General features: G+C 42.0%; 1 protein-coding gene and 1 long non-coding RNA gene across 2 annotated transcripts; both read right to left on the bottom strand.

Annotated features, from left to right (window-relative positions):
* Nucleotides 1–3,629: 3,629 nt before the first annotated feature.
* LOC106586097 (transmembrane protease serine 3) lies at nt 3,630–10,684 on the bottom strand. The gene is made up of 13 exons (XM_014172956.2): nt 10,616–10,684; nt 9,938–10,160; nt 8,266–8,370; nt 7,919–8,035; nt 7,635–7,758; nt 7,351–7,476; nt 7,174–7,220; nt 6,925–7,090; nt 6,535–6,704; nt 5,891–5,986; nt 5,613–5,755; nt 5,285–5,434; nt 3,630–4,566 (listed from the first exon to the last, which is right to left on the bottom strand). The coding sequence occupies exons 1-13, from the start codon at nt 10,682–10,684 to the stop codon at nt 4,522–4,524; spliced, it is 1,581 nt and encodes a 526-aa protein (XP_014028431.1). The 3' UTR covers nt 3,630–4,521.
* A 2,044-nt stretch (nt 10,685–12,728) lies between these two features.
* LOC106586102 (uncharacterized) lies at nt 12,729–15,038 on the bottom strand. Its single transcript, XR_001324130.2, has 3 exons — nt 14,934–15,038; nt 14,647–14,750; nt 12,729–14,533 (listed from the first exon to the last, which is right to left on the bottom strand). It is a non-coding gene; the product is annotated as an uncharacterized lncRNA (long non-coding RNA).
* Nucleotides 15,039–15,299: the final 261 nt, after the last annotated feature.

Below are 15,299 nucleotides of genomic sequence, written 5' to 3' on the forward strand. Positions count from 1 at the left end.
GTAGGGTATGTATTAATTTGTGGATGTCCATCATCCATTTGGCATTATGAATTGCATTTCGTTTGATATGTTAAGAATTGCAATTTGTACAATATGTTATGAATGTACAATAAGTATGATATGTTACAAATTTAAATTTGTTGTGGCTAACGTTAGCTTGGTAGCTAACTCTAACATTAACTAGGTGGCTAATGTTAGCTAGGCTAGGGGTTAGGGTTAAGGTTAGAATTAGGAGTTAGGTTAAATGGTTAGGGAAAGGGTTAGCTACACGCTAAGTAGTTGCAAAGTAGCTAAAAAGTAGTAAGTGGTTGCAAAGTAACTAATTAGCGAAAATGCTAAAGTTGTCTGTGATGAGATTCAAGCAAGCAACCTTTGAGTTGCTAGACATTTGGGTTATTTGCAGTTTGAAGTTACCTTCAGTCTTATGTAACCATACCAAAGGTAATAGCATGTCATTCTAATTTGAGTGTTTAGTATGTTACATCTAGTCTATGAGAGCAGGCTGAGCAGATGGAGTTCAACCTTCTTAGGATGGAAGAATACAGTGGGAATTGATTTGAACCGATTTCATTCGTAAAAATAATATAAGAGGGGAAAAAAATCACATCACAGTAAATGGAGGATGTGTGAGCAATCGGCATAGGCTGACAAACAGAAATTCATGTTTGAGTCCAAATCCTGTATCTGAATGCTTCTCACTTATCTTGGCTGTCAAGTAAAGGTCAGAATTGGGGAGAAGTGAGAACGTCAGTAAACAGGTCAGCTTTGTCACCATAGAAATTGCCAAAGCCAACAATAAAATAACATGATGACTAAACTCAGATGGTCATAAAGATTTGGGGTAACTAGGGGTGGTATTGTGTCACAATGGTGGAATGGAAATATGGGTCCTTTGTGATACCAATCAAGCTATGCTGGTACAGTAGCCTATTACCATATGAGTGCTGTCAATCCTTATTCTCTATGAGTCAACCACAATGGAAAAACCAATGACAAAATTTAAGTGACAAAATTTATTTGATGAGTCTACATGAGTAGTTATTTCTTAAGGGCACAAGTACTGTACTGTCACTTCCTGTTGGAGTTGGTCCCCCATCCACCAATTATCCTGGGGCAGTATCTGTATCAAATCACATTATGATAACACAATCACACACACATTGTAGCCTTGGACTTTGAGAAAAAAATTGAAACATCAGGATCTTTACCATTTTTATAAAACAGATTCAAGCAATGTGCTCAGAAATCAGTGGTGTTAGGTACTTAAGTAAAAATACTTTAAAGTACTACTTAAGTCGTTTTTTGTGGTATCTGTACTTTACTTTACTAATTATATTTTTGACAAGTTTTACTTTTACTCCACTACATTCCTAAACAAATTAAAGTACTTTTTACTCCTTACATTTTCCCTGACACCCAAAAGTATATTTTGAATGCTTACCAGGACAGGAAAATGGTCTAATACACGCACTTATCAAAAGAACATCCCCGGTCGTCCCTACTGCCTCTGATCTGGCAGACTCACTAAACACAAATGCTTTGTTTGTAATTGATGTCTAAGTGATGAAGAGTGTCACTGGCTATCCATAAATTAAAAATCAAGAAAATCGTGCCATCTGGTTTGCTTAATATAAGGAATTTTAAAGGATTTATACTTTTACTTTTGATACTTAAGTATATTTTAGCAATTACATTTACTTTTGATACTTAAGTACATTTATAACCAAATACTTTTAGACTTGTAGTCAGGTAGTATTTTACTGGGTGACTTTCACTTTTACTTGAGTCATTTTCTTTTAAGCTATCTTTACTTTTACTCAAGTATGACAATTGGGTAATTTTTCCAACACTGCCAGAAATGTAGGCCTATTACAAAATATATGATACCTTTGTCTTATCAGTTTTGAACCATCAGAATGAAGCATAGGTACATTACTTGAAGCTGTTACTGAGGTTCTTTTGAAAGTTCTCTTGAAGCTGTAAATACAATTTTAACATTGCATGTGCTTCCCTCTGCTGGATACAACCATAACTGCCTAATGAGTATGAATTCTATTTAAAACCAACTATTCTGCCCTTCTCTGATCCCATCTAAAGAACCAACTGTGCCTCTTGACAGGATAAATGCTACAAGTTATGCATTTTTCAGTAAATATCAGGAGCTCAACTGACAATACAGACACACAATCCCGGGCTCATGTGTAAGTTGTACATGACACAAATCGATGCTGGTTGTATTTAAAAGTAGGTTTAACTGTATCAAAATGGATTTAAAAGACAGTTAGGCCTACTTCACAAGTGGTAATTCAGAGCCCAGTCAGTAACCAGAATAATTGTTGTTAGGTAATAGTCTGGTCTACAGACACATTTTATCTATGTGTTAGGTCAGATGGATCAACTTGCTGGCGAGGAGGATGCTGCTGGTATACAGGATAATTATCTCACTCTATGTGTAGCTAATACGACTTATTTAAAGCTTAAGCCAATCAACAACTTGGCATGATGACTAACTCAATTGCTTCTTGCGGGCACACACACACCCACGCACGCACGCACGCACGCACGCACGCACACACACACACACACACACACACACACACACACACACACACACACACACACACACACACACACACACACACACACACACACACACACAATGTGCCCACTCTGATTATGACTGACTCCAAGGATTACACATGGCCATATAGGCCCCACGAGAAAAAAATAAAATAAGAAACTAGATTTTATATACGAACATGAGAAGTATGTGTTGTTTGTTTTGTATGAAATATTTATGTATAAAAGGTTTGTTATTCAAGTTAGTGGCCCTGTTTTCCATGGTCTGATTAAGTTTTCTAAATATTGAAGATGACAAATAAGAAACAAAATGATATGTCAATTGGTTTTAACAAAAGATAGGAAAAATATTAATTTATGTTATTTTGAAACTACAAAATTACTTATGGGTTTCCTTACCCTTTAAAAACTATGGACAAGGTATGAGAGTAATCCATGCGTCGGTTTTGTTTATCTGGCCACTGTTTCAAATGCTAACTTTTAGCATTTGTGGCACAAATCCAATGCAGGTACCACTGATTTGCATTTGATTTGTGCCACAAATACTACAGTGTTAACATTTGTAATGGTGGCCAGGTAAACAGAACCAAAGCATGGATTGCTGTCACACCTAGACTGCTTACAGACTGCTTACATGGATTTCTGTCCATAGACTGCTTACAGGGTCAGGAAATCAATATGTCATTTTGTAATTTGGGTTATCTATCCCTTTAACTATAGCCAAGAAGCACAGAAAGCCTAACTAACCCATAGTTAAATTAGTCAAAGGACGCTAAACTGCAGGTCACTGACTTACAGTAGCTACGACATAGTAATACGTTACATTATCAATCACAGTTGGGGTTTAAATTCAAAGATACTGAGATATACTTGGTCTTGCACAGTTAACTGATTGCAGTACCCTGATTTTATACAAACATGTCCACTTTTGCCACAGTGTATACAGTATGTCACATTTTTTAAATCATTTATAATAATAGCACAGACGTCACTCTTTCAAGTGCACAATCAAGTACACAATGTTTATTATAACACAATCACGAGGAACTGAAATAGTACTTAGGCAGTCAGATCAACAATACATAGATACAGTACAAAGTAGATCACAGTCTAAAAACGATATTTTGCACACGTTAATCTTTATTTATGTACACATACATATGATTGTATTAAAAGTGGAGAGAGCAGTTGGGATCCTCAGACCTCACAGGCAGCACGTTGGTCCTCTGTTTGAGAAGGACTGGGGGACTTGTACTCTAGCTGATCTAGGGACAGTTTTAAGAATGTTTTCCGAACTCTCCATCTTCTATTCTAATATCATTGCCCAAGTCAGGGCCTTTGTTGTTGGGAAAAGCTGCCCCAAGGTACTGTATAGTTTCCATCAAATTTTCCCTCTTATCTTGTGATGTCATTCAGACAACCTGAGATGCACTTAGATCCCCACTGAGTGTTTCTGGCTTGGGTTCAGGTGGGTCTCAGCTGCACACTCTGTCTCTCACATCTCTCACATCGCTGTCACTTGTTATCTACTGTTGTTCACTTTTCTCTGTTTACCTTAGAGCTTTTTATTTTGGAATAAACAATGCCTTACCTCTACTGTTGAGTGTGCCACTGCCTTCATTGTGCTTGGTTGTAGCCATGTTTTGTAGGATACAAACTGACAAAGGTTTAGTGTACTATACTCTACCGTACTCTGATCCAGATGCTTTTCTAGTCTTTTCTGAGCACTAACATGTCTATAAGGTTACTGTGTCTTGTTCTGGGGGGTGGTTTGTCCTTGCCTGTCCTGTGAGGGCTGCTGTCACTGTTAGGCCATCCAACCCTGGCCTGTGCTATACATTCAACACTTGGTTCGTTGGCAGTACTCTTAAGCCCCAGGCAATGTACAATATTATAAACTTTTGATAGAAGTAACATGTATAAAAAGAGTTCTCTACTAATTCAGTTGTCCGTACTAACTTCCGAGGGGTTCAGCTCCTCTTCTTTCTAGAGATGTAGAAACACAGACACATGAGAAGAGAAACATTGACATGGGTTTGAGTTATACTTTGTCTCCACTAGGTGTCAGTGAGGAAACATAACGTAAGCACTGGGTAACGTTCACAAGAGTGAACACACAATGTTGCAGATACAACTGTGATGAATAGAGCTGAAATGATTTCTTCCTCTATGTGTCAAAGAGGCATGTCATATTTCATATCTGAACGCAACCCTGTACTCTACTGTACAGCCAGCTGCTGGATTTGGGGGAGGGGAGGCACAGTATGTGAATAGAACACTGCTGTCGGTCTTAGTTCTGTGAATCGATGGACAGGAGAACAGCTGGGCTTGTGAAACAGAATAAGAAAACACACACGAGGTACAGAAGAGGAGGCTCAAGCATTGTACCCGTTCTCTCCCTCAACAGCTGTTCAAGTCTCTCTGCTTCACTGTGGTTCTAATCGTCTCTGCTTTGTTGAACACACTCTGAGGAATTACGTCCTCATTCATTCATTCATTCATTCATTCATTCATTCATTCATTCATTCATTCTTTCATTCTGACTCTCTGGCTCTCTCTCCCCTAACTCCCATGATAAATGGCACCCCATGATAAGACGTTTTATTGGTCAGAACAAAACTCTTGGCCCTTCTCATAAACCCTAAAATAGTTGCTCATCAATCACTGCCTGCCCCAATCCCCAACCCCTGCTCCCCTTCCTAACCTCCATCTGTTGGTGGATCCACTTGAGGGACTGGGTGACACGGGTGTACACCCCAGGCTTGTTCCTATCAGCACAGCCCTGGCCCCAGCTAGTGGCCCCCACCAGTTTCCACACTGAGTCCTCGCATGCCAGAGGTCCCCCGCTGTCTCCCTGGGGGCCACAAACACAACAGTAAAACCCCAGGCTCACACAGAAATGCCCTAGACACAGCCAATATTTTAACAGCAGTGAAAACATATCAGCATATGTATATTTAACCCATGTAGACTTACACAATCACAAAAGGTCTCACTCTATACTAAGGCTCACCACCATCAGCTTACAGTACCTGGCAGGAGTCTGTTCCTCCCTCCAAGTAACCTGCACAGATCATCCCAGGAGAGATGTAGCCCTGGTAGACCCCTGGCGTGCTGCACGCCTTAGTGGAGATGAGTGGGACCCGGGCAGAGAGCAACGAATCACTAGCATCACCTGGCAAAGAGCAGACTACACTTAGACAAAGTATACATTTACAAAGAAAAACATTTACAAACTATATGACTCCTAGACTGACTACTAGTGTGAATAGACAAACAGCATGTGAGATGCTTAACACCCTAGACTCACCCCCATCTGAAGTGGCCCCCCAGCCTGAGATCCAACACATGGTCCCATCCTCAAAGTCCTCCCCAAAGTTAGGTAGGCAGATGGGCTCCACTAGCCCTGAAGCAGGAAAGAAAGGACAGGTCACAGAAACAAACTACACTTCCCAGAAACACCTGGGTTAAAAATAGTGATAAAGTAAGAGTTCACTGAGACAATCTACAATTGACCTGATTCTTATTCCTGGAGCAACTAACAAATGGTGAGAAAACAACACATTCAATAATGAAAAGTGAGCTAGAGTAGAGATGCAGGACTGCAGGAAAACAAGCGTAGTAGGGGCGTGGGTGAGCCTTGTGGCCTCAACCACAGACAGACCATACACATAATGACATGTCGCTGTCAGAGCCCGGGAAACCTGAGAGAGAGACAGCCAGGTGACCAGAGAGAAGACGGGGTGTATCAGGCTGAAAAGAAAGTGGACAGTGTGAGAAAATGAGGAATGGAGGGAGATGATTGAGGTGGATAAAAAAATGAGTTATAGAAACAAAGCATAGGATATACTATGAGCCTCGCACCTGCCTCCATCCCTCCCTCCATTCATAAAGACAAATGGAGGGAGATCAGAGATGTACAGTATGTTTGAAGACAGAGGGGTCCCTACCTACCGTTAAAGGTGAGTGGCTCAGCCAGCTTCATCAGAGCAATGTCATAGTCTAGAGCTTTTGGCCGGTAGCGGCCATGGTAGATAATCTTCTGTACTGCCAGAGCTTGAGCCCCATTAACCGGTTGTTCTGTCAACCCCACATGCACTGCCCACAGTGTGGGGAACGCAAACCTGAGAAAGGAGGAACAGTATGAGATGTTTTGGATTATATGTGTGTGTGTGTGTGTGTGTGTGTGTGTGTGTGTGTGTGTGTGTGTGTGTGTGTGTGTGTGTGTGTGTGTGTGTGTGTGTGTGTGTGTCATATGATTATGTGTTTGTGTGTGTGGGTTATGTGTATGTGTGTGTGTTGCATATGATTCTGTGTGTGTGTGTTTGTTCACTTTCGACTCACCCATACACGCAGTGTGCAGCTGTCAGTATCCAGCTGTCTGCTACGACAGAGCCTCCACACAAGTGTTCACTCTGGAAGTGTAGGCTCACCTGCCAGGGGAACTGGCCCAGTGCTGATACATTACCCCCAACAATACGACTGCTGAACTGGGGTCTGGAGCCGCACTCTGCAGACACATGCACAATATGCGCTTACAATACTAGTATTACCTTTGTGTATAGTTTCCCACTTCCTTAAATATCCACTCACCCAGGCATTTGATTGTGGTCACCGTCCCTGAGCTGCATTGAGTCTTACTGGAGAAAGAGAGGAAAGGGAGAGCAAGACGAAGAGAGAAGACCAGAGATGTTCAGAATATTGATTGAAAAATAATTCAGCAGCAGTCCCTATCAACTCTCTTGTTCTGGTGTGGTGACAGTGGGCTACCTGAGGCTGGTGGCGTTGTGAATCTTGATGGCCTGTTGGCCCGACTGGCTCAGGTTGATTGACACCAGGTTATGCTGGAAGTCCTGCTCTATAGCAGAGAGAGGGAGGGAGCGGGACTCCACATACCTGAGGGGTAAATAGAATAAGTTATTGCCAATTAATCAGAAACACCCTCTGAAAATGCATCTATTATCACAAGGCAAGCTCTATCCTGGAACACACAAGGGCAATGAAAAAGAGGGCTCAAGAAGGCCAGTAACGCATGTTAAATACCCTAGTCGTACCTGGAGTAGCCCAGCTGCTTGCAGGCAGAAAGGCCCAGAGCAGGGTTCCAGTCTTCAGAGCAGACAGTCCTCCACACACCTCCACTCAGCACCTGGAGCACTGAACTCTTTCCACTCAAACGCACTGTACAAACAGTCAGGTCGAGAAGGAGACAGAGGCAGAGATACAGGTAAAGAGAGTGAGAAATATAGGCTTCTACTGAATGAGTCCCTTGACAGGCTGCGTCTCAATAGTCTAATGTGTGTTTGTCCGTGTATATGTTGAGATAATTAGCTCTGCTCACCACAGCTAAGCTCGTCCTCCCCATTCTCACAGTCCATCACCCCGTCACACTGCGCTGAGCCACTGATGCAGCGAGAGGACGTACCACAGCGGAACTTACCCCCACAGCTAAGACCCACTGTGGAGACATGAAACTCCCCTTAACATGCTGTTGGTTGTAAACTGACACCAGACAACAACACTTTGTTTCTATCTTTAATGTGCAACTGGGGTTCCAGGCAATGACTGACTTTAAAGCAGGATGGGACCCAAATTGTATAACTGGATAGGGTGCATTAATTATTTAAAGAGCTGAGGAAAGTAGTATAATGAATTAATTACAAATGGACTATGTTCGTTAGTGCTCACCTCCCAGCCCAATGCCCAGCGTGACAATAACCACCATGAGGACCGACGCTCCGATCAGCAGCTCCATCCTGCGAGCCACCAACCGGCCACACCATGTCTTCTCCTCTGAGGGATCATGACAAAGGAATTTAGAATTCAAAGAGCCTTCCATGGCCAACCACTACACTCTTAGAGAAAAAGGTGTTGAGTATAACCATCCAGGGTTCTTCGGTTTGTCCCCATAGGGGAACTCTTTTTGGTGCTGGGTAGAACCCTTTGCAGAGGGTTCTGTCTAGGACCCTCTATGTAGGGTTCTTCAAAGAACCCCATGTATATGGTTCTACCTAGATCCCTCTATGTAGGGTTCTGCTTCGAAACCTCTATGAAGGGTTCTACCAATAATCATTTTATCTTTGGAAGGTTCTTCCTAGAACCCCCTATAAACAGTTCTACCAGCCTTATCAGCCTTTAAAATGTAATTATTTAAGACAATACATTGCATATATCATAAGGCCTTTTTTTGAGGGCCTAGTTATACCCTAACACAGTGGTGTTAGGAATATCCTGGTTTACAGGCCAAATCAGGCCCGCAAGTCACATTATGCGGCTTGCAAAGTGATGTGTAATTGGAATCCAGCCAGAGTTAGGATATCCAACAAGCGGAATTGTTAGTCACCCGCAACCTGCATTCAGAATAACTGCCAGGGTAGGGAAGATTGAATACTGAGACCACCTCAATCATCTAAACTGGAACAACCATCTCAGTAACAGGTGCAATAAATCCAATTACTAACAGATTGGATTAGTTTAGAAAACAGTAAATTATTATACTCGTATTGTCACGTCTTGACCAGTGAAAAGGGTCATTTTGCCATAGTAGTATGGTCAGGGCGTGGCAGGGGGGTTGTTTTGTGTGTTTTGGGGTTGGTTTGTTTCTAGGGGAATTTGTTCTAGTTTTTCTGTTTCTATGTTTCATTTTCCATGTGTGGCCGAGTATGGTTTCCAATCAGAAGCAGGTGTCTTTTGTTGTCTCTGATTGGAAGCCATACTTAGGCAGCCTGTTTTCCTTTGGGTTTTGTGGGTGGTTGTTTTCTGTTATAGTCTTTGTACCTGACGGGACTGTGTTGGTCGTTTTTTTTGTTATTTTGTCAAGTGTTCATTAAAAGGATTTAAAATGAGCACTATCCACGCTGCGCCTTGGTCTAATCTTTTCAACGTTTGTGACACGTATAGCATAAAATGTATCAACCAATCAACGTACATGCAAAAACACAAATATTACAGTAAAACAAACTATTATGAAAATCTCCCTGTAATTGAGCATAACGGGAAATGTTATATATGGTTCTATGTAGAACCCTTCTTGCTTTTCAAATAATCCTTCTTGCTTTCCAAAGAATCATCAAAGAACCCTTTCTTCCAAAAACGTTTCTTATGATGTTAAAGGTTTCTAGATAGAACCCCTTGCCTTACAAGAACCCTTGTCTTCCAAAATGGGTTCTTCTGATCAAAACGGTTCTTGGTTGAACACCCTCTGCAAATAACCCTTTTGGAAGACTTTTTCCATGTTCATTCAAATGTCGGCATAGAATCCTATAATCCACAATGGTGAACTCTTACCTATTACACCTCACACTCCTCTCTTTGAGAGACCGTCAGAAAATGTACAGGTAAAGGAGTCCCAGTCTCTTACCATTCATGAAAGGCTGGACCTTAGTGATTGGCATGGCTGGACTTGGTGGGGCTTTGTGCTCACTGGTGGGTTCAGGTTCGGCAGTGTCGGGTAGAGGGGTGTCATTGGGGCTGTCGAGGGGACTGACATTCAATGTGGCCGGGGTATCGACCGTCGGGAGGTCCTCATCAGTCACAGACACCACCTCTATCCTCCATGTGTCTGTCTGCTCTTCCTCAGGGGTCTATGGGATGATATGGATATTGACCCAACGCTTATACTACTCATCGACCAATAGTATAGAGCCACGTAAATAGCTAACATAGACATGTAACCAAAGCTCTTGACCATGTGGCTTGCTAATATAACTTGACCATAATCGGAAGTAATTTCTGAACATGCATACGCACACCCAAAAAGGGTTCCAAAAGGGTTCTCCGGCTGTCCCCATAGGATAACCTTTTTTGGTTCCAGCTAGAACCCTTTATGGAAAGGGTTTTACATGGAACTCAAATTGGTTCTACCTGGAACCAAAAAGGGCTCTTCCTATGGAGACAGTAGAAGAACCATTTTAGGTTCTAGATATAATCTTTTTTTTTTGTAAGAGTATAGGACTAAGCTCATTCACTTATCTGAACTGAAGTAGGTAACGATTCACTATACTAAGCATGGACACACACAGGTTGGTAAGATTCTTACCGTGACAGTGGCTATGATCTCCTCAGCAGCAGGAGCTGCTAGCTCCTCAGTGTTCTCTTGGTCTGCCATGTCTCCGCTCACACCCTGTCATCTATTGTACAGTCCATCTCAGAGCAGTTGACAGAAACACAGCATGGAATGAAAGCGCGGAGGAGAAAGAGGAGAAGGAAGACAGATGAGAGCGCAAAGTACAGGATAGACAAGATGAAAGACAAAAGAAAAGAGGTGAAAAGGCGAAGACCTAAATAGATAAGAGAAGGAAGGCTTGATCAAACCAATCTGTAGATTGCCGCTAAGATGACCAGCTACTTTTCTGGCCAACCTAGTGACCATTAGATGCCGGTAGTAATTATCTTGATCCTCTCCACCATCGAGTCTTTTTCTTCCAATCCTGATACCAAATGAACACACAGTTCTATCCCTTTCTCTCTCCCTTAATGGGAGGTCTTATATCTACTGCCTTGCCTGAACCCACGCTCACCGCTCAGACACAAAGGGACACCTGAGCAGGCGAGTTCTGATCGAAGAGGCCTGCCACTCAACGAGGGGATCAAATGATCCCAAGCCTCCCCCTCCAGGGGTAGGGTTACACGTGGCACGGGGTGTGTGTCTCTCCCTGGACCGGACCACAGGACACGGACATAGGGGGTGACGTGGTCACCTGTCCTTACAGTCTAGGCCGAACATAATGGCCAGCTGACTGTCTGTTAGTCTATAGAGTTTAGATCACTCAGATGTTCCCAGAAAAGTAATCTCCAACAAAAATATAGTCACTCTTATTAATCATTTATCACTAAGTCATGATCAGCGTATTAATATGGCTTTAAATAATAATACATGTGTCAGGCGTAGTAAAAAAAAAAAATGTACAAAATAAAAAGAACGAGAATGAAGAAGGAATATGACAATAAATTAACAGGAACTGACCCCAAGTAAATATGTTATTTTTATTGCGTATTGTGGTGGAATCGTTTTCTCATATTGGAGGTCCACTGAGAGGTCTGAGGTGACTTGAAATCCTGGGTGGTGAATCTATCCATCCTCACCATGTCTCTCTGGCAAGCACGTATGTCTTATTCAGTGAGGTGTGCATCAGTCCCTGAGAGAGAGGGGTAGGGGGCGGGGGTCAGAGTGTGTGTAGAATAAATAGAGGAATAGACCTCATAACCTATGTACACGTACACTTCCCTATGTACAGTTGAAGTCGTACGTTTACATACACTTAGGTTGGAGTCATTAAAATTGGTTTTTCAAAAACTCCACAAATTTCTTGTTAACAAACTATAGTTTTGGCAAGTCGGTTAGGACATCTATAGTTTTGGCAAGTCGGTTAGGACATCTACTTTGTGCATGACACAAATAATTTTTCCAACAATTGTTTACAGACAGATCATTTCACTTATAATTCACAGTATCACAATTCGAGGGGGTCAGAAGTGTACATACACTAAGTTGACTGTGCCTTTAAACAGCTTGGAAAATACCAGAAAATGACGCCATGGCTTTAGAAGCTTCTGATAGGCTAATTGACATAATTTGAGCCAATTGGAGTTGTACCTGTGGATGTATTTCAAGGCCTACCTTGAAATACATGCATGACATCATGGGAAAATCAAAAGAAATCAGCCAAGACCTCAGAAAAAGATTTGTAGACCTCCACAAGTCTGGTTCATCATTGGGAGCAATTTCCAAACGCCTGAAGGTACCACGTTCATCTTTACAAACAATAGTAGGCAAGTATAAACACCATGGGACCACGCAGCCGTCATACCGCTGAGGAAGGAAACGCGTTCTGTCTCCTAGAGATGAACGTACTTTGGTGTGAAAAGTGCAAATCAATCCCAGAACAACAGCAAAGGACCGTGTGAAGATACTGGAGGAAACAGGAACAAAAGTATCAATATCCACAGTAAAATGAGTCCTATATCGACATAACCTGAAAGGCCGCTCAGCAAGGAAGAAGCCACTGCTCCAAAACCGCCTTTAAAAGCCAGACTACGGTTTGCAACTGCACATGGGGACAGAAATCGTACTTTTTGGAGAAATGTCCTCTAGTCTGATGAAACAAAATTAGAACTGTTTGGCCATAATGACCATCGTTATGTTTGGAAGAAAAAGGGGGAGGCTTACAAGCCGAAGAACACCATCTCAACCATGAAGCACGGGGGTGGCAGTATCATGTTGTGGGGTGCTTTGCTACAAGAGGGACTGGCGCACTCCACAAAAATAGATGGCATCATGACGATGGCAAATTATGTGGATATATTGAAGCAACATCTCAAGACATCAGTCAGGAAGTTAAAGCTTGGTCGCAAATGGTTCTTCCAAATGGACAATGACCCCAAGCATACTTCCAAAGTTGTGGCAAAATGGCTTAAAGACAACAAAGTCAAGGATGTCAACATGTATTTATTTAGATCTATACTCCAGCATTTTGGATTTGAGTTGAAGGTGAGGTGACAATACGGAATGTCACATTTTATTTTAAGTTATTTTCATTTCATAACATATCTGATTGACTGTTTTGTAATGAAAGCACTTTATATACAGTATCTAGTCCCACCATTTGAAGATGTCATAAGTATCTGGACAAATTTCACTTATTGTGTATTAAAGTAGTCAAAAGTTGAGTATTTGGTCCCATATTACTTGCACACAATGATTACATCAAGCTTGTGACTAGACACTTGGTGGTATTTTTTTCTGGAGTATAGAGCCAAACAAATATTTATTTTTGTAACACTGTCCAAATATATACCGAGGGAAGTGTATATTCATAGTAAATTGTAATAAATATCAGGGCCGACTGCAGGCATAAGCAACATAAGTGGTCGCGTATGACTGCTTTTCCCAAAACCCCCAAAATTGGGTTGTACATCAGCAGTTTTTCTCTTGTTGTGTCAGTCACTGACAGTCACAAAAATGTTTTGATTGGTAAGTTAGTCTACCCAGCTATCTAACTTCGTAATCATGGCCGAATACTGACTAGGCATGCAGGGAAGGTGTCCAGGGGCCCTGACCTCCAGGGGGCCCACATTTATTTTGTTAGTCACTCTCACTCAGATATCATTAACATGGCATAAGTCATGGGAAAATGGGTAGATATTCAGGAAATGTGCTTTAAAACTGCTATTTTTTTCTCTCAAAATGTATAGAAATATAGAATTTAAAAAAATAAAATGGCAACATTTTCTCTCCGCCCCATGGCAAAATGTGTAGAATTGGAGAATTGGCCTCCCTCAAACATCATGAGGGAGGCCACTAAAATGTTTTGCCCAAAAGGCTAGGGCCAACCCTGATAAATATAATAAATTATGTGAAAGTTGAAAAAAGGCAAGTGTAATGACCACAACTCAATCTGACTTCCACTGTAGACTTAAAAAACAAATATTTTTGTCCATAAATATCCTCATATTTCTAACAGATGTTCCTTTAATCCAGTCCAGTCCATTTACATCCAGTTATGCTAACAGAGCATCACAAGAGCTATGTGTGCATTGACCCTTAGAGTTAGTCTACCATTATATGTCAATTTGCTTTTCCTCTGTTGCTACACTGTTTCCAATGTAATTTCAAGTATATCAGTCACACTGGGTTAAAGGGTGAAATGCCCAACATTTTGGGTTATTTCAACGTTGTAGGGATTTACAGGATTCTCTTCACAGTTACAGTTGTGACCCCTGGGTTGGGGTCATTGGTTGTAGAAAGGTTGTAAAAGGGTTGCACAGGGGTTACTTATGGAGCTCTGCGAGGGAGGAAGTGTGTGCAGGGCTGGAGTCTCCCAACGCTGGTCCCCCTCTTGGCCTCTCCTTTATGGGACAGGGCCAAGTAGATGCCTGGGTGAGACAGGGAGGAAAAGGTGGTGTAGTGGTTCTCCTCCAGGTTCTCCTTGAACAGACAGTCAGATGAGAACTGTACCTACGGGTGGACAAGATGACATGATCAGAAAAGCAAACGTCTTTATTGCATTACTATACCCCATTTATAACAGTCACGTTAGAGTCATGTTAGATGTACTGAATTGTACTCACTGCTCCGTGTGCGATGCCCTCTTGGCTCATACAGAGATACAAGCCAGTCTTGATGCCTCTGATGCCTACAACACCACGCTTCATGGCAAACACCTTCAGCAAGCCTGCAGGATGAAAGGGATGGTGAGATACAGACTAACGCAGAGTGACACACACACACACACACACACACACACACACACACACACACACACACACACACACACACACACACACACACACACACACACACACACACACACACACACACACACACACACACACACACAACAGGTTAATGATCTTACATCAAGGGATTCCAGGTCTGTTTCATGTCTGTTCTCTGAAATGAACAATTCCTCTGACACAACTGATATACAGAACAACTGATATACTGTATATTGTTGTCATCGATTAAAGGGAGTTCAGCAGAACTTACAATGTTCAGTTGGTTCGTGCACTCCTCCTACAGTTCCATTGGACAGGACTTGGAGATGGTATCCTATCCCAACACGGCAGTACAGCAGCTGTTGTTTGACCAATCCTCTGATTGGATGAGGAGGTGGCACACCTGCAGAGAGAGAGAGAGAGAGAGAGAGAGAGAGAGAGAGAGAGAGAGAGAGAGAGAGAGAGAGAGAGAGAAAAAAGAGCATGGGTGTAAGAAATAAAACTGT

The sequence above is a fragment of the Salmo salar genome, chromosome ssa25, assembly GCF_905237065.1.
Source record: "Salmo salar chromosome ssa25, Ssal_v3.1, whole genome shotgun sequence".
In the NCBI taxonomy this organism is placed as follows: domain Eukaryota; kingdom Metazoa; phylum Chordata; class Actinopteri; order Salmoniformes; family Salmonidae; genus Salmo; species Salmo salar.